Source organism: Anguilla rostrata, chromosome 10, assembly GCF_018555375.3.
Source record: "Anguilla rostrata isolate EN2019 chromosome 10, ASM1855537v3, whole genome shotgun sequence".
Classification (NCBI taxonomy): Eukaryota; Metazoa; Chordata; class Actinopteri; order Anguilliformes; family Anguillidae; genus Anguilla; species Anguilla rostrata.
The window spans coordinates 43,281,431-43,300,362 of record NC_057942.1 but is presented as its reverse complement, the minus strand read 5'-3'; the positions used below and the strand labels follow the sequence as shown (position 1 = coordinate 43,300,362).

Here is an 18,932-nt window from a genome sequence, read left to right as displayed (position 1 = left end):
GTGTGTGTGTGTGTGTGTGTGTGTGTGTGTGTGTGTGTGTGCGCGCGCATGTATATGTGTGTGCGTGTGCGTGTGCATGTATATGTGTGTGCGTGCGTGTGTCCGTGTGAGCGTGTGTCCGTGTGTGTGTGTGTGTGTGTGTGTGCATGTATATGTGTGTGCGTGCATGTGCATGATGTATTTGCATGTACAGATCCGTGTGTTGTCCGGCAACAGCCAGTCACAAAATGGATGTGCACTTTCATTGCGTGGTTATGTGCGCACCTGCCAGTCTGTATCCTCTCTCTCTGTATCTTAGCCCAGTACGTATAGCCTGAGTGCTAACAATCCTGTGTCTGTTCAGAAGCCAGCTGGACGTCTATTACCAGATTAAATATTTCATACCCGTTAATATCAGAACAGGCTGCTCTGAAAGATCGATGTGTTCCCGATGTGTTTCCCAGCCGGTTTTCTGTTAGTGTTTACGCCAAAACCAAGCATATGTTTACGCGCGCTGCATAATGCTCTTTATAACTAATATCTCATGTCAGGTCTATAGAGCAATGCACCAGGCATGTTAGTATTTATGTGCTGTGTACAGTAGTGAATCATGCTGTCCCTTAGGAAGCGTGGAACGCTGTTCAGTTCTGCGTCTGCTTCGTGCCTGTATGTCACTGTCAGTCTCTAGTACTGACAGGTACACACACACACATACACCTATACAGTATAAACGCACACACACATGCACAAACACATACAGTACACACGCACGCACACACACACACACACACACACAAACAGACACACACACATACACATGCACACACATGCACACACCTACACACACACACACACACACACATGCACACACATACACACACGCACACGTACATGCACACACACACACACACACACACACACACATACAGTATACACGCACACACACATGCACAAACGCATACAGTACACACACACATGCACACACACACACACATACAGTATACACGCAAACACACATGCACAAACGCATACAGTACACATGCACGCACACACACACACACAAACAGACACATACACATGCACACACACGCACACACACACACCTACACACACAGACACACGCACACACACACACACATGCACATGCACACACATACACACACATACACACACATACACACACGCACACGTACATGCACACACACACACTCGCACACACACCTACACACACACACATGCTGTCACACACACACTCACACGGACATGTACACGTAAACGCACATGAACACACACATACACGCGCACGCACACACACACACACACACATTCACACACGCACACACACACACACACACAGGTGCACACACACACACACACAGGTGCACACACACACACACACATGCACACACACACAGTGGCTGACATGTTTGTGGTGCACATGTGTGAGGGGGTGGAGTCATTAGCATATTTTCTATCAACACCATCCATCTTGCCCATCTGTCAGCACTCACTCAACACACAGGCCTTCATGAACCAACAAAATGGAGGCGGGGCTGACGTAAATCACAGATGGCCGTGTTATTAAAAGACTGTCAGAATTAGGCACATCAAGTGCATGTGTGTGTGTGTTTGTGTTATTTAAGCCTTTCTAAGAATCCAAAGTAGTATTTTTTTTTCTTCTGTTTCTGAAGTTAGCTATAACTTGGATTAGAGAATGCCACAGCACCATCTTGCGGTGGAAGTTGGAACATGTTGGGGTTTAGAATTTTAATGGACACATTTACTTTTACTGTTAGGGCTCGCAACATCTATGCCTGGCACTTACAATTTGTGCTGCTGCTTCAGGAATTTTGACCAAGAAAGTAAATAGTTTGTGGATTTTTTTCTACATGTGTTGTGATACGCACTTATGTAAGTGTTTTGTTGGAGTGTGTGCTCCGTGATAGCAACTCTTATTCTCTTCATTCTCCTTTGTGAGTTGTGTTGTGTTGTTGGCTTTTGTGTTTGCAGTGTTTCACTATATTCACTATATTCATAACTTTTTGCATTGAGCATGGGAAAAGTTTAACATTTTTTAATATTATTTATAAAAATAAAATGTTAATGCCAACGGGGTTTTCTCTTTTTTACATTCACGCCAGTGGGCCTGGGAGTATGCCTAAGTAAGTAAAGTTCTTAAATGCCAGAGTCATTCAGTTAAGTAGCTGAGTGTTAAAAGTTGATTGTAAGGAAAAAGCCATGCATACTTCTTTTTTTCCCCACTTGATCTTTTCATTTGCTTAACTCTTACCCCTGTGATCTTTTCTTTCTTTCTCTCTCTCCGTCTTTCTCTCCATCTTTCAATCGCTCGCCGCCCCTTCAGAAGAACTGCCCCCCCCAGGTAAATGATGTTTGAGAATCGCATTCTTTCTGCATTCTTTCTTTTTCCCCTGAGCGTCACTGTGATTGGCTTAACAGTGCGCCGTGTGACACATCTGGGCCAATCGAAAACAAAATGTGTGTTGTGCGTGTCCGAAACCGCATAATGCCATCCGTCTCAAAATAAGCCTCGCGTTGTCCGAACTGTGAATAAATGAGCAATTTAATAGTATTTATGTTTTATTCCTACCAGTAACATGTCTGTTTAATCTTTATAAAGCACCTCGTATCCCATTTAGGATACAAAGATAAAATTAGATCGGTATGACGATCTTTTTTCATTACTACACAAATAATAATAAAATTAATTTATAAAGCAGATTTAAAGCATCTTGTTCAAAGTGCGTTATAGATAAAGGGACGAAAGCACTGGCGTTTATGTTGATGATATTGATGATGATGATGATGAAGATCGTAGCAGTGTTTATGATGATATTGATGGTGACTGACGGATGAGGATGATGATGATGATGATGAGGATGATGATGGTAACCGTGCTTCCCCTCTCCGCTCGCTGGCGCAGGGTGCCCAGGAGGCCCATCGTGGAGACGGACATCCACTTCTACCACGTGCCGTCCCACGGGGACGCCAGCAAGAAGCGTCTGATGGAGGACACGGAGGACTGGCACCCCCGCACGGGCACGTCCCAGTCCCGCTCCTTCCGCATCCTGGCACAGATGACGGGCACGGGCGAGGGGCAGCGTGAGTTCCGCAGCGCCGCTAACCGCTAATCCTGCCGCGTCAGCTCTGTCCCCACGGCGACGGTACCTCGGGGGGTGTCGGGTTTTAGGGGACCTGCAGGAGCCATGGACACTGATGTCATTCAGAGGCTTTGTCTGGGGACTGAACTGTCCATCAGGGTCACAGATTCTGCATGGCTGTGTTTCAGAATGTTCAATAAAATGCAGTTGGGCTATATGCATTGAAAGAAATTTAGTGTGCCACTGTTGGAAATGCACATCCAGACACGGGCAGTTTGTGTGCTGCTCTAGAAGAGATTTGAATGAGCAAGATTAATTGTGTTTTGTTTGCAATATTGACTCGTCAATCATCTAAACAGGTTCTCTTTTTTCTTTTTCCAGCGGAAGGACTGGACAGCGAAGGCGGGAAAAAGTAAGTAGCTGCCGTTTTTACGCCCAGGCCTGGATCGCCCGCGGCGGCTGGCTGGCGCTCTGCATGGGTCTGCCGCTGTTGTTGTTACCGTTGCTGTTTGGATGACGGGGCGCGTGTGAAATGAGGCTCCCCGTGACTCTGCCAGTCTGTGGCACGCAGGCCCTCGTTCATTCGGGGGTTTCGGTGTTTACACTCCGCTTCCCAGTCCCGGCAAACACGATTCATTTTAAGCAGGAAGTGAGGCGGGCTCGCCCCCCGGGAGCCCCTCGGAGCTGGCAGCCTGAAAGGGGCTCAAGCTGAGAGAACTCAAAATGGCCCCCGAGCCTCACGCTGGCTCTGAGCTGTCCTGCTAGAGCTCAGCCATTGGCTGGTGTGTGCGACCTTACTCAGAACCACTCGGTGGTTTGGAGCTCTGTCAGCGAATGGCATTGCAGGTTGCTGAAAAGGATTGTGGGCAGGGAGAACCTCCTGGTATGTTCCCCCCCCCCCCCCCCCCAGAGAACGAGTCTCTTTCTGTTAAAGTCGTCACAGAGCTGATTCCGGTCGCTCGTGGGGAGTTCAGACACGGAATCGGAGGGAGGGAGGGAATGGGAATGGGAATGGGAATGGGACGGGTGTGCGGAATGAGAAACAAACGTGCCTCGGAACGACTTCCGAAACACTCTGCGGCGGGGCTGCCCGTCGGGGACACCCTCCTTTCCCGACGGAAACGGCGAAACTGAAACCGAATTCCAGGGCTTTCGCGCGCGTGTCCCAGTCGCGGTGGAGAGGATGCTGGGAATGGAGCTGAATTAAACAGCCCACAGTTTAACGGGCTCAGGCAGCAGCTTGCTGGAGTATCTCAACCAGGTACAAGTGGGTTTGGTTCCAATTCACTGTAGTAAAAAGAACTGAACAGGCTCAGTACCATGACAAAGCCACTGGCCCTCTAGTGGTGAAATCGCATTACTGCAGTTACATGCTCAGTCTGGGATCAGACATTTAGCCAGATAAAGGAGCCATTGATTATGCTTATTTTTTGGAGCTGAAATGGTTGCTAATTCAAAGGTGAAAAGAAAAAAACAGCATAACTTATAGCTCTTCAGAGCCAGAGCTGGTGATCTCTGGTCTACCACATTAAAGGTCTAGACCCCCCCCCACACTCCCACCCTCCTGATCTTAGCCTGATTGCAGTTGGTGATGTCACCATTTACATCTGTTCATTGCATATGAACGCGTTATCCAGATGACTGAATGATGATATTTTGCTTAGTGTTGCTGCCTGTGCTGCTGCTGAGTTTTGTGGAGTGGTGTTGTGGTCGTGTCAGTCTGCATGTGCGCTGTGTGTGAACAGCTGAGCTCCTTTTCGCTCTGTCGTATGGTGAAGAGGCACAGGACATCTTTCAGGAGCATGTCTGGTGTGTGTGGTTTGCTGTGATTGCGGATCGCTATGCTCAGGTTACCTGGCACGATGACATCATAAAGGTTAAAGGTGAACATTCTGAACATGTGAGGAAAAATGGCCTCACAGGGAAGCATACAAACAAGTTAAGAATAGCACTCCATAGGCTGCTGAGTACAAAACTTACACCCTGAATATCAGGCTATAAAGCCATTGTGCTGTCAGTTTAAATTGTATTAAGAGAAAATAGTGTAAAATGTTTAATAAGAATAACGTTAGGGTTGAAGGCATCTTGTAGTCTCAAAGGAGGTTGCCAGAAGCAAATCAATATCAAAACGCAGCAGAAGACTGAGGGAAGATGGAGGCTGTAGAAACTTATGTAAAAAGAAAGAAAAAAAGTTTCAGTCAGGGTGGAACTAATGAGTGTATTCCTCTTTTCCTTCTCCTCCACCACCTCTCTCTCTCCCTCCATCCTTCCTCCCTGCCCTTCGCTCTCCTTTTCATCCTTCCTTCCTTACACCTTCTCCTCTCTCTTCCTCCCTGCCTCCTCCTCCTCCTCCTCGTTCCGGGGTGCCAGGGTGCCCAAGGTGAACCCCCAGATCATCGGACCCCGATACGCCAAGCTGCGGGACTGGCACCATGGGGTGTCGGCACGCACCCTCAATGTCCAGTAACCCAGCCCACCGCCCTACACCCCCCCCCCATCCCGCCACGCCACCCCCCCCCCAGCGGCGCACTACTGCGGATGCACGTGCTTGACCATTTGTGTTAGCTCACCTAGCAGAGACAAGGACACAAAAACTGCCGCCTTCCATACCAAACCTGCATTTGTTCTTCTTTCTCCTTTTCTCAGTTCGCATCTTTTTTTTTTTTGCTCTGCTCTCCTCCCTTTCCCTCCTTCCCTCTCTCTGCTTCTCTCTCTCCCCCTCCTTCTCTCCTTCTCTTTCTCCCTCTCTCTCTTTCTCTCTCTCTCTCTGTACTTGTTTATAAAGCTTCAGGCCACATGTGTAGCACATGAATGTGTTTGTAATTGTGTATATATGGCTGTGTCTGTGCGTTTGAACCCGGGCCTGTTTCCTCACTGGGGGACGTTCCCCAGGAGCTCCTGGATTCTGTCACTGCCGGTCAGAACCGGAGGGCCCGGACGTGTGGAGAGCCGTTGCATGGCCGTGTGCAGACTTCACGCTGAGAATCAGTTAGGCTACCGCGCTCCAGTTAGCCGCACGCAAAGCTATCACCAGCTGAAATTCTCATAAACAAAAGCCCGCTTATGTCAGCCGCTAGCTAGCGCCCCGGTCGGTAGGCCTCTTAGCCGTGTGGAAACCCAGGCTTCGCCGGGGGGGGGGGGGGAGAGTAGACGCGGTTTCGTGCGGTTAGGAGGATAACGAGCTGCCCGGCGCACGGCGGCCGCGATGGCGCCTCTCTCATGTGCAGCAGGCGAAACTCTGCGCTCGATCACCGGGTCGGGGCGAGATCGCTGACAGCCCCCCCCCGCCTGGCCCGGCCCGCTTCTCACGCTACAGTCCCCCCCCCCAGCCCCCCACCGTCGGACCGGGTCGCCACGGAAACGGTCCGGTCCGACGGTGGGGGACTTATAGTGGCGTGCGGGTTGGTGACAGGAGTTTGGATGCGGGGCAGCGGTCCAGAGGGGTCACCGCCTGGGGGGGGGGCGGGGGGGGGGGGGGTTCACAGGGGAACCCTCGACTGCTTCCTGCGCTCTGAGTGAAAGCAGACTCCTGGCTGACAGGAGAGAGTTTCTGTGGGAGGAGGTGAGAACCAGAGCTGTTCCCTGAACCACCAAATCTCAGATCAGTGCTCGGCTAAGGCTACCCTGCAGAAGATTCCGGTTTAAACCAGCCTAAGCTGGTTTTAGCTGTGTTTTCCACACTTATTGCTGCCCAGCCTATGTAGTCATCTAGTCCACCAGTTTGACCGCTGGTATACTCTACCATCTTTGACCTGCCACAGGCCAGCTAAGACCAGCTAGAAGTGTGGAAAACGCTGCTCAAACCATTTTAAAACAGCTTAGAATCCCGGCTGGTCTTAGCTGGAATTCTCAGCAGGCTAAGTGCAGCTCATCGAGTTCGTGCAGGCTTGCTCCCAGCACTGATCTGGGGTCAGTGAGCTCTCGAGGGAATGGAGAGTGAGACACCGCGATGGCACAGGTGTAGCGGTAATGGTGGTTATGGCGATGAGTTGCGTGAGGAGTGTGTGTGTGTGTGTGTGTGTTTGTGTGTGTGTGTGTGTGTGTGGTTTCACCGATCTCACTTCTGCATTCTCCTCATCCTGCCCTCCTTGCAGTGTGTGGCCAGACCCGTGTGTGGTTGCTTGGTACTCTAGTTGCTTGGATTGGTAGTTATTTTAAATGGGTTGTGTATCCTTAGCGACCTGAAATATGCTTGGGAACTGTAATGTAGCACTGGGTGTTTCAATAAAGTTTCTTCTACCTTAAAACCTTCCTCTCCTGTCCTTCTCCTCCTGTGTCCTTTTTTCTTCTTCTTTCCAACTGTCTGTTTGTTTCTCTCTTTCTCTTCATCGACTATTTCTTCAGACAGCCCCAGACAGTCAGTGGACAGGTCAGGTAATTCCATGTGACTCACTGTCATGCCCACGTGCACTCTGACCCTTGACCCCTCACCCCTGCTCTCACCCCTGTCCGCACTACAGTCTGAGAGTCCGCACCATCGATTGACTAAACGATTTTGGGAAGGGTCTGAGTGATCTTGTTTTCAGCCCCGAACCTTCTGTCAGCATAAACATCATAGCTGGTTAATTCTTCTCAGAATCACATATACTTACTATGTTAAGCCTAGAAAGTCTATTTTTGATTATATTTTTCACTGATAACAGAAGGAATGCATGCTGACACATGAAATAGGATAGTCTCCATTTCAGCCCTAGAAGGTAGTGGTTTGAGCACTTTCACTGGACACTTAGCATGCGATATTGTGACACTGTCTGTGCTTGTGGTCAGATGTTACACCTGGTCCTCATTCCTGGACCAGCAGCTTATGGTCCAGGTTCATGTAGCGTAGCGTTGAGTTGAGCCTGCTGACTGAGCTCTCAGGTGGGAGTCAAAGCTTGCAGATGCTCTGGCCCTTCAGTAGAGAGTGGTTTTTGGGTGAAGTTTGCCTGCAGACTGTGCTCCTGTGTACAGTGGTGTGTCTCTCCCTGTAAAGCCCGCCTGTACGAAAGGGCGCGCCCTCAGAGCTGAGCTCGGGTGCGGCGCCGGTTCAGCTGTCCAATGGCGTGGAAGAGGAATCCGCCGCGACGCCACGGACTCGTCACGCGGTCGGCACGCAGACCGACGCCCAGCTCGAGGAGACGCAACTCGGCAGCCTGCTGTTAGTAGACTCCACCCCCGATTCAGGACAGCCAGCAGGCCCCGCCCCTTCCCTACAGTCCACAGACTCCGCCCCTTCCCTACAGACCACAGGCTCCTCCCCTTCCCTACAGTCCACTAGCTCTGCCCCTTCCCTACAGTCCACAGGCCCTGCCCCTGCCCTACAGACCACAGGCTCCTCCCCTTTTCCATTGCAGACAACTGATCCTGCTCCAGCACTGACGCATGGCATCATTTCCGATGCCCCTCCCACTCAGCCACACGCCCCTCCTCCAGTTACTGAAAGGTACAGACAGTCCTGAGTGATTATCTGAAACGGCTTCCTCTATTCACGGTTTTGAGTGCTTCTCACGTAATGCACGGTCAGTGAGTCTCAGTCAGTGTGAATGGCACACGTGTGACTGACTTTGCAAGCAAATAACCCTTGAGATATCTCATGAGATTTCTCTTATACTAATGTAATGGTGTTCCGTTGTGAAATGTGAAATGATGTGAAAGGTGTTAAAACAACATGGCTTACTGTGCTTCTATGAGACTGTTTGCATCAAACATCTTCCCTAATGTGTTTCTCTTTAATTCTGGATGCGTAGTGCTGATGGACATTTTTTCATTGCATATGATAAATATTTTATGCGCCGTTTTCTTCTGGAGTAAACTGAACAGAAAAGCAGCGTAACACAAAACAGGTGATTCAGCTCTGGCCTTACTGGCTTTAACCACTTCGTCTTCCTGGGAAGAGAAAGATCAATATTGCTGTAAAAAAAGACAAAACAAAAAAACAAAAGAAAGACAAACGTACATATAATACAACACGGAACAGCCTGCGGACATATTAAATATTAATCTTCACGTTCACACTGTTTTTTCAGCATTGACGTTACTTCACCTACGACCCAACCCTTGCAGAAACGTGTGTTTGAAATCTCTGTGTGTTTAGCGAGGGTTATGAGGCAGCACCTGTGTGTTTGTCCGCTTGTCTTGAGTGCCCTCTTCTGTCTGTACGTCCAGTCCGGGTTTAGACATCCTCCACCGCCCTCCCACGGCACTTCCTCACGTCCTCACCCTGCCCTCTGACTGTATCCCAGCCGGTTTTGATTTTAGACCTTTTTTAAGGAACCCCGTAAAAACTTATCCATGGAGTACTGTACACTTATGCCCCTTCCCTCACCTTATGCCCCGCCCCTCCCCTCCCCTTGGCATCACCCGATTGCTCTCTGCTGACCACTCACAAACAGGCGATCTCCTCTACACACGGAGGGCACGTTCTAAGGCCGCGGTACACACCGCGTGTTTTGTTTTCGCTCGTGCGCTCTCAAAGACCAGAGTCACGATTTACGAGCGTTAGTCACCGTTTCTCGCCCTGCGGTCCAGACGCTCGTTTGGCCGTAATCGGAAGCATACTGCTGGACTGCTGTTCGTCGTCTGCTCCGCTCCGCTTTACCGATGACACGCATGTCTGTGGCCTGAATACTCAGCCCCTTGTTTTGCGTGCTGCTGTTCTCTGTCAAGAATTAAAGCAATATAATCCCCAGTGCCCATAGCACGTCCTCCTTCAGATAGTCTCCGCAGTTCCACCTCTCAGCCACTAGATGGCATAGACAGACACTGGGGAGACGACAGAAGAGTTTTCTGGTCAGGCTGTCAGTTAAAGAGCAGTATTTTCCTACTCTCTCAGACTCAGATGTTGCGTTCTAATGCTTTTAGAATTGCATTCTATGGCATTCAAAATTGAGGAAATTAACTAAATAAAATAATGAAAGATTCAAAAAAGAATTTTCTTATAAAATTGGGTTGAAAACAATTTATTCTCCTCATTCTCTGATTTGGAATCATATTGTTCACCCATCACTGCAATTCTGGCACTATGAGAGGGCCAACACATAAAACACACATCCTCCTGGTGTGCATGAAACCAGTACCTGCACCTTTTCACTGATGTTCTCTTTGTAAATTAGTTTGACCTCACTGGTTTCACGGTCAGGGTGCGGTCATATATCAGCCTCTATCACTGTGACCCCTGACCCCTGACCCTGTGACCCCGTCGCTCTGTTCCTGGTTCAGTCTGGCAGTGCAGGCGTCCCGTCTGTCGGCTGTCCCCACTGAACTGTGTCCTGCCTCTGCTGCAAGGCTGATCCTGTCTCCTGCACCCCTGAGGTACAGACAGCTCTGTCTCCACTCACCTTACCAGGGTTATGCCATGTGTGGGAAACAACCTGAGTGCTGAAGAAGGGCCCATTTCACATAGGTTTCATACAGTACCTTAACAGTACAGCGACTTTGTACAGTTCACTGTTATGTTAAACACTTTATCAAATGAATCTGTAACCGACATCAACTCGGCAACTTACATTTGTGGAGAAAAAAGATTTCAACTGTATTTATTCAACTATTTGTCAAAGTATTAAGGACACATACCGTTTGAATTCAGGTTGCTGGTGTTAGCTCATAAAGAAAGGAGGCGTCTGGTCTGTTGCTTCTTTTCTGTGGTCTTTATGGAGTATTTCCTCCCTCCATTTCGCGTCTCTGGCGGAGGGGTGCAGAAAGGCCGTTTTGCGGAACCCACTGGAGTTCCTGCCCCGCGGGGCACCATGCCCACCCCCCCTCACCCCCAGCGCCCCCCCTCAGAGGGCAGCGGGCATCGTGTCCACTGTAGCCCGCTCCCAGGCCAGGTAGAGACGCTGCCCGCTGGAAGGGGGGACTACACACGTGTGTGTGTGTGTGTGTGTGTGTCACGCTTTCCACTCTGTTAAGGGCCGGGTCGTTCCTTCACTCTGTCATTGCCGTTTATTTGTCGGACTGTATTCAGTGTCACACAGGTGAGGTGGTATATTAGTGCAGTGCACGATCCTTCCGGTCTCCGTCTACATCTTGAATCTTTAAAAGTGTGCCAGTGTGTGACGGGAATGAATCACAGATCGTTTGTGGAGCTCACGCTTCGCTGTGACTTTATTAACATCGCCTGCCTTTGTTTCTGGAACGGGCTGATCATGGAATGCGTGCTCTTTTCTCTCTTACTACTTTGCTGTCTCCTCTGTCTGTTTCTGACTTCTTTCTCTCCCTGGCTCCCCCCCCTTGCTCTAATGGGGGTGGGCGGGGCTAGACGGCCGGAAGGGGCGGTCTCTCCGTCCCTATTGGACGCCCTCCTCATCTCCCCCGTGTTCCGAGCCCCGCCCCTTAGACTCAGGAAGAAAAAGCGTCGGACGAAGAGCGCCCTCCATCTGCAGAAGATGAAGAGGTAGCAGGGTGCGGCGTCTCACCTGCCAGCACCCTCACCTGTCACAGGTTGCTTAGGAGAAACACTGTTAGCCAATCACAGACTTTTGAGAAGCGCGTTTTCACGTGTATCCAGCTTCATCGGTTTGGTGGTAGATAGAGGAACACTGGTGCATGGAATGAATGGTATCAAAGAAATGTATTGTGTATTCATTGTGTCAGTGCAGTAAATCAAAAAAAGAAAATTCAGATCTACGGATGACTGTGAGACATCATAAAAAAAAAAGAAAAAAAAAAACCAAAACATTGTAATGGCCAATGACCAGCCCTCTAACCAGGACACTGTTCCAGAAACGTTCAGACTGCTCCACCTGAGAACACTCTGGGGAAGGGACTGACAGGTGATGTGTGGCTCAGTTTATATCAGGCTCTGGGCTCTTCCCTGAGTATTTTAGTCTCCTGAGCCCATTTGGCAGAAGCCGTGTGGCTCTCTGCTGCTGTATATGTGCCACCCTGAGGCCACGCCCACCCTGGGGCCCTGTGCCACCCTGAGGCCACGCCCACCCTGGGGCCCTGTGCCACCCTGAGGCCACGCCCATCGGGCCCTGTGCCACCCTGGGGCCACGCCCACCTGTGAGACAGCGGGTAGTGTGCCGCTCAGGATCCCGCCGCCGCTGGCGCTACCACACGCTGCCCCGGCAACAGCCGCGCGCTGCCGTGGCAACAGCCGTGTTATGTCTCGGAGATGCCGTTGCGTGGGCAGCTGCGATGGGGGGGGGGCGGTCTCGCCGAGCTCAAAAATAGCGACGTGCGGGAGCGGCCTCTGGACCGTACCCACTGAGGAGAAACTCCACTGTAGTCACCAGCAGAGCGACTGTCTGTGACATCAGCGTTAGAATGTTCAGCTACAGAACGTTCTGATCGCGTATCTGTGACCTCACACCTGCAAGGGTGGAGGGTGTCAGTCAGCAGGAAGGTCTCCTCAATTAGCATGTATGGGCCCTTGGTGCAATGGCTGTTCAAACCAGCTGGGGAAGGGAAGGTCAAAAAACGTGGTGGCTGGCCACACCCTTGCCCTGCGTTGTCAGACCCACTCAAAAATGCGCATCGTTAGCTTGCTAATGAGCATGTGCAGTGAGCCTCATCTGAGCATCGGTGCTGGTCATAAACTGAAATGTGAGCTTCTCTCCGTTATGGTAATGCAGACTGTTCAGTACCCGGATTCCAGACAATGTCATTACTCCAGTAATTGACCTGTTGTGATTTTTATTCCTAGTCTCAATTATGGGCCTGATTAAAAGCTTCCTGTGGAATGGTCCAGGTGCACAGTAGACGCAGAAACCTTTTTATTTTGGGGTTCAAAGAGATATTTCACCTCTGGCGGGTTTGGGACCCCTGTCCAGATGGGTTGTGTTCATTGGATCAGCCTAGACTGTGTCTCTCAGACACGGGCTCTAATCCAATCCCCTTCCCCTCTAATTGAGCTGATTGGTGGGGTTTATTAACGAACCAGCTGGTAATTGGCCGTAATGAAGGCACGGCCGGGCCGCATCTGGTTGCCATCATGGACGTCTCACGCAATTATCCGCTCTGCGTGCTGAGCCCACAGACTGGGGAAATGGCTTCCAGTCAACAGAACCCATCTCCACGTTCATATTAAAACAGAAACCTACGCGGCTACTCTAGGAAAAAATAAATACAAATACATAAATAGAGGGCATTTACGATTTTTACAGTGCTGTAACTTTGACATCTACTGTAATGATTGGTGGCCCTCATTACTGCTATTAGTACAAAGTTCTGGCACAAACCTTCTGACACAAAAGCTGGCTTTCAACTGCATGCAGTCTATTCCATGTAATGGTTTCTGCTCTCATGAACTGTACAACCGTCAGATAAAAGGCTTTATCTCTGTGCGTGTACTAGGGGATAGAGGTTCTGCTTCTGTCTCTTTCTTTCGTTTCACCCTTTTTCTTTATTTCCCCCTCTCCCGCTCTCTCCCCCCCCCCTTTCTGGAAGTGTCTCCTGGCACCAGTCAGTCACTGATCTCAGTGACCCGTCCCTCTCCTCTCCTGTAAGTGCTGTCTATATCCTTAGGTAACTATTCTCCCGTCTCTGACACCTGTGTGTGTGTGTGTGTGTGTGTGTGTGTGTGTGTGTGTGTGTGTGTGTGTGTGTGTGTGTGTGTGTGTGTGTGTGTGTGTGTGTGTGTGTGTGTGTGTGTGTGTGTGTGTGTGTGTGTGTGTGTGTGGAGAGCTCTGCGTAGGACTGTGGAGGCCTGTGTGCGCTATGTGGGGATAAAGGTGTAGCTGCAGCAATGGAGCGATGATGTCGGGGACGTTGGGGTGGGGACGTTGGGTGGTGGGAGGGGGGAGGGGGGGGGTGGGGGATAAAGTGGTGGAGGTGGGGTAAGATGATTCGGGAGTGGCAGTGGTGGAGGTTCAGTGTGACATAGACGAAGCCTTGATGGAGATATAAAGTGAGGAGAAGGTGGAGGTGGAAGGTGGGGGGGAGATGGCGTCTGGACAGCGTCTGGGTGGGTGAAAGGATTTCCGCTGGCGGGCAGCGTGGTGGCGTGGGGGTACGGTGCCCCACGCTCGACGGCGGGTGCCGGTGTTCGGATGTTCGGTGACTGGCAGGCGAGAGCGGTTCTGTTGGTCGGCGGCCAGGAGCACAAGCCCGAGTTTTTGGAACGAGCCCACCCGGTTTCCACGGCCACCGTTGCCATAAGAAATGGACTCCGCGGGCCTTTTTGACCGGGCGAGAAGGGAAGCAGTGCAGGCCGCTTGGCACCGCTCGGGATTGTGGGTAGCGCTTAGTGAGGACCTCGGCCCACCCAGAAATGGCCGATTCTGAAAGACGGCTCGTTCGTTAATTTCGCCCTTTCATCCTCCTCTGGGGAAGAGGGGCCTCTGGGCCTCTGGGCCTCTGGGCCTGGGGGGCTGGGGGGCTCTGGGCCGGGGGCTGTATTGTGTGAGAGGGGCCTTTTGTGGTGCCGTGTGTGTGTGTGTGTGTGTGCGTGTGTGTGTGCATGTGTGTGGGTTATTTGTATTATTCATTGAGGTTCAGTTCATCTGTTGATTTACCTGGATCATTAGAAGTGATATTGAAGTGGCAGCATTTTATATTCCCATGGTGCAGTGCTGCAGACCGCACACTGAGCTGGATTTCATTTGGCAGAAATGTGCGAGAAACATTCAGTGCTGTCCAATCAATCAGATCCTACCCATGGTGCCCCTGGAAAAGCTGCTGTGGTACAGTGCCAGATTCATCCGGAAAGCCTTGCTTTTGCTCCTTTGCATTGCCTACAGTATGCCCTAAAGAGACTGAGTCTGTTTGGTTTAGTAATGCCCTGTGACTGTGACTCTGTGACTATGACTCTGTGACTCTGACTGTGACTCTGACTGTGACTCTGTGACTCTGACTCTGACTGTGACTGTGACTCTGTGACTCTGACTCTGACTGTGACTGTGACTCTGTGACTGTGACTGTGACTGTGACTCTGACTCTGACTCTGACTGTGACTGTGACTGTGACTCTGACTCTGACTCTGACTGTGACTGTGACTCTGTGACTATGACTCTGACTGTGACTGTGACTCTGTGACTATGACTCTGACTCTGACTGTGACTGTGACTCTGTGACTATGACTCTGACTGTGACTCTGACTCTGTGACTCTGACTCTGTGACTCTGACTGTGACTCTGTGACTCTGTGACTCTGACTGCACGTATGACTGACCCTCTCTACAGTGAGGTAACCACCTGTATCCGAGCGATTCCTCAGTTCGGTGACGCTCACCGTCTGCCCCTCCTTTCTGTGTGAGGTCACCGGGTCTGACCCACGTCCTCTACGGGCCAATCTGACCCCCTCCCTCTCTCCTCTTCCTCTGCAGTGACCTCACAGAGGAGCCCAGCTCTCCGGCCGCGAAGACCATGACCAAAGCTCCGACCGGCGGCCTGAGGAACACTAACTCCGCCCCCGCCACCACCTACAAGCCCCCCACGGCCCTGGGTAAGAGCGCCGCCTGGCTAGCCTGGCAGCTCGGTTAGCGTTAGCCCGGCAGCTCGGTTAGCGTTAGATAAAAATCAAGTCAAAAATTCACAATGTGCATTGTGCTGAAGATGTTTGGATATTTTAATGAAAAGTTCAGTTTATTCTGACTTTACACAGTCCCAGAGAGTTAGCAGTGGAGTATAATATATTACTCAGGAGTTGATTTTATATCAGATATAAGGGAATGTATTCTTTACGAAAGGACAAAGCACAACCCTCCTTACAATTATTTTGGGAAACAGTGCTTTTGTACTCTGTGTGTCTGCGGTGGTGTAATGAAATACAATTCCCAAAGTTGCCAGATGGCGGCAGCACCGCACCACCATGTGTTTTGGAAACCCAGACAACGTAACAAGCTGACCTCAGACCTCTTGAAGAATACATCGTAGGCCTGTCTGTGTTGCCGCAAGCCACAGGAGTTAATTTCGCTCATTACAAATAATCACCAGAAACATTCTTTGTCCTTGATCTTCGTCTCATCTCCTTGAAGATTAAGTCTCCAGGATAACCTCGTAGGATTGGACGGAATAAATTCCAGATGCATCTTTGGCTCTCCGAGAAAGGGTGGATTATCTTGCTCATATATATTGCTTGTGTGTTATTTCGTTCATGGTTTGTTACAGATTTCTTGTTCTGAATTAGATTCAGGCACAAGACTCCAAACACGTCACAAAGCACACAAGTGTGTCGGTTCTTGTTTTTAATACCTTGCGGTGGAAGGCTGGAGTTATTAGTTATGTTTGAACACACACAGGCTGTTGAAGAACAGTGTCACTGTGTCAGCACTTATATGAAAACCGAATTTGGAAAACTCTTTAAATGTCAACTGCAGAGACTGAGAATAGTATATTTTCCGCTGTCTGACTGTTTTTCTTGAACCGGCCTGTTTTGCTTGAAATCCTAGAGAAGCGTAAAATTATGATTTAGTAGCTTAAAGTGTTGAAGTGAACCTTGTTGCAACAAGCGGGCAAAAATGGAAACGTATTTTCCGTCCGTTGAGCATGAAGCGGGTTTATGGAAGGGGGGTTGTTGCGTTAGCCTCGCCCCCCCCCCACGCCCCCACCCGCTCAAAAGACCCTCAGAAGGCGAAGCCCACCTTGCTCTCTCTGCACTGGGGGGGGGGGGCAAAGTAAATATTTACAGGAGGTACTGGGAGGCCCCCGTGAGTGAGGTTTATAGGCCGAGGTTCTGGCCTGGACCCCCCCCCCGCCCCACGGTGGGTGTGAATCTGCGTATGTGTGTTTTCTAGGGGGGGGGGCGGTACAGGGTGGTGTAAGTGGGAGGGGGGGCTGTTTTGCTAGCTGAGCGAGTGACTGAGCTCCTTTATTTTCCTGGAGGGCCGAGGGGGGGGGGGGTATCCCCGGGGGGCTGTAAGCAGCACACCGATGGCGGGGAGCACGGCCGGGTATGGCGGGTGGGGGGGGGGGGTGGTTATTGGGGTACCCCCCACCCCCCGCTGTAGACTGCAACAAAGGGCCACTTTCACCAGACCAGGGCTGGGAGTCAGGTGCCTGTCCCGGTGGAGGGGGGGCAGGAGGGAAATTCTGGAGGGGAGAGGTGTAGCATGAGAGGTCACATTGGTCCCTCTCAGAGAGGGGGGTGGGACGGGGAAAGGGAGGGGGCTCCTGGGGAGTTCTCCGCTTCTTTTAACCTTTATTCTGCCGGGTTCTCCCATCTACTACAGACACCAGGCGGGTGTCAAAGCAGGATTACTGAGTTAGCTGGATAACTGCACCGAGTAAAACCCAGAACAGCTCTTTTTACCTCAGTCCCATTTTCCAGATTTGGGAGGGTTCCGGGTTTTACTCAGTGCAGTTACCCAGCTAACTCAGTAATCCTCTTTCGTGAGACAGGGCCCCGGTCCATGGTCCAAGGCGGTCCTGAACGTTCACCAAAAGCGCAGGTTACGCGCGGCACAGTCTGAAGTGGAAGATCTCATGGCTGAATGCAGCTCATCAGACAGGGAGCGATCCCAGCCTGGGACCAATCAGTGGGGAGATTAGGGTCCTCTCACTTCAAAGCGCCAGGTCTCTCGGGAAGGGGGGGGGGGGCCGAGCCTGGGGGGAGGGGGCGGAGCCTGGGGAAGCAGGATTACTGGGAGATCCAGGATTCTGGCCCAGATGCAGGAGGACATCTGATCTGGCACCGCGGGGACGGAGCGGGACGGCGGTCTGCTGAACAGCTCGTGCTCAGCTCACCCTGTACCGCCGCCGCGGTTCACCTGACGCGCGTCACCTTTCAGCGAGAACACGCTGTACTGGGCGTGAGTGTGTGTGTGTGAGTGTGTGTGTGTGTGTGTGTGGTGTGTGTGGTGGGTGTGTGTGTGTGAGTGTGTGTGTGTGTGTGTGTGTGTGTGTGTGTGTGTTTGTGTTTCCCTCTCTCTCTCTCTCTTTTCCTCCACGTCATCCCCCAGATGCTTATCAGCAGAAGATTAGGGTTACAATTAAAAGTGAAAATCTGAATGTTTTGCGGAATTCGACACCCCCAGCCCCCCACCCACCCCCCACTTCCCTTCTGCATGGGACCCGTCCAAAAAATATGTAACGCGAGGCGTTGAGCTGAGTGACAGGTCCTGCAGTCCGTGGATGTCTCCAGCGCTTCGTCTGGAGCGGCTGGCTGTGCTGCCTGATCCTCCCCCACCTGCACATCCCCCCCCCAGTGAGACTGTGCCCCGACGTGTTTGTTCAGCACATCCCCAGTCCCGTTCTGAGGAAACCACGGGCTGCATGCACTCTGACACCCCCCTGCCCCCCCCATCTTTTTAACCCCCCCCCAAACCATTTGGAGAATGAGTACTGTCCTAGTGCTCTCCTTCCTGTTCCAGTCGTCTCAGACCAGCGCGCTCTTACCCCCTGCCCCCACCACCCCATCCACCCCCCCCCCAGGTGGATGGAGCATGGAGAACACCGATCCGGCGTTTTCCATGCTTACGGAATGGGCCGGGGAATTCTGCCCATCCTGCCCTTCCGGATGCTCACGGCCGGGGTCACGGGGTCACGGGGTCACCAGATGTTCACTCGGGTCATGGTGGTGTCCAGGTCGCCCTTGTTGACACCGTCCTTTGGCAGTACATGTTTCATCCGCTGGAGGACCCCTTATGGCTGATTTACACTTTACCGAATGACACTTTCAAAAAGGGTTTCCCGACAAATGTCACACGACTTTTGTTATGTACTTCAATGAAGGCCAGGGAGACCTTCTGCTGTCTCTATGGTAACGAGATGCCAAACTCCTGACCATTTGTTTGCATTTGTGAACTGTCCAATCACACTGCACGTCAAAGTGTGGTGGTCAAAAATTTGACAGGTGCACGACAGGTGCATTTAGAAAAACTGTTTTCATTTGAAAATACATTGGTTTTGCAGAGCGACAAAAAAAAAAAATATATATATATATAAATATAGCTTTATTCCACACATTAGGTGTTAG

General features: G+C 51.0%; 1 protein-coding gene across 1 annotated transcript in view; it reads left to right on the top strand.

Annotated features, from left to right (window-relative positions):
• Positions 1 to 18,932, top strand: part of LOC135233598 (PDZ and LIM domain protein 5-like) — a 94,841-nt gene that overhangs the window by 68,206 nt on the left and 7,703 nt on the right. Inside the window, 9 exon segments of the mRNA XM_064297319.1 lie at positions 2,921 to 3,099; positions 3,480 to 3,510; positions 7,443 to 7,472; positions 8,071 to 8,520; positions 10,296 to 10,388; positions 10,775 to 10,903; positions 11,335 to 11,469; positions 13,467 to 13,544; positions 15,343 to 15,461. Of these exon segments, the coding sequence (XP_064153389.1) occupies positions 2,921 to 3,099; positions 3,480 to 3,510; positions 7,443 to 7,472; positions 8,071 to 8,520; positions 10,296 to 10,388; positions 10,775 to 10,903; positions 11,335 to 11,469; positions 13,467 to 13,544; positions 15,343 to 15,461 (1,244 nt within the window).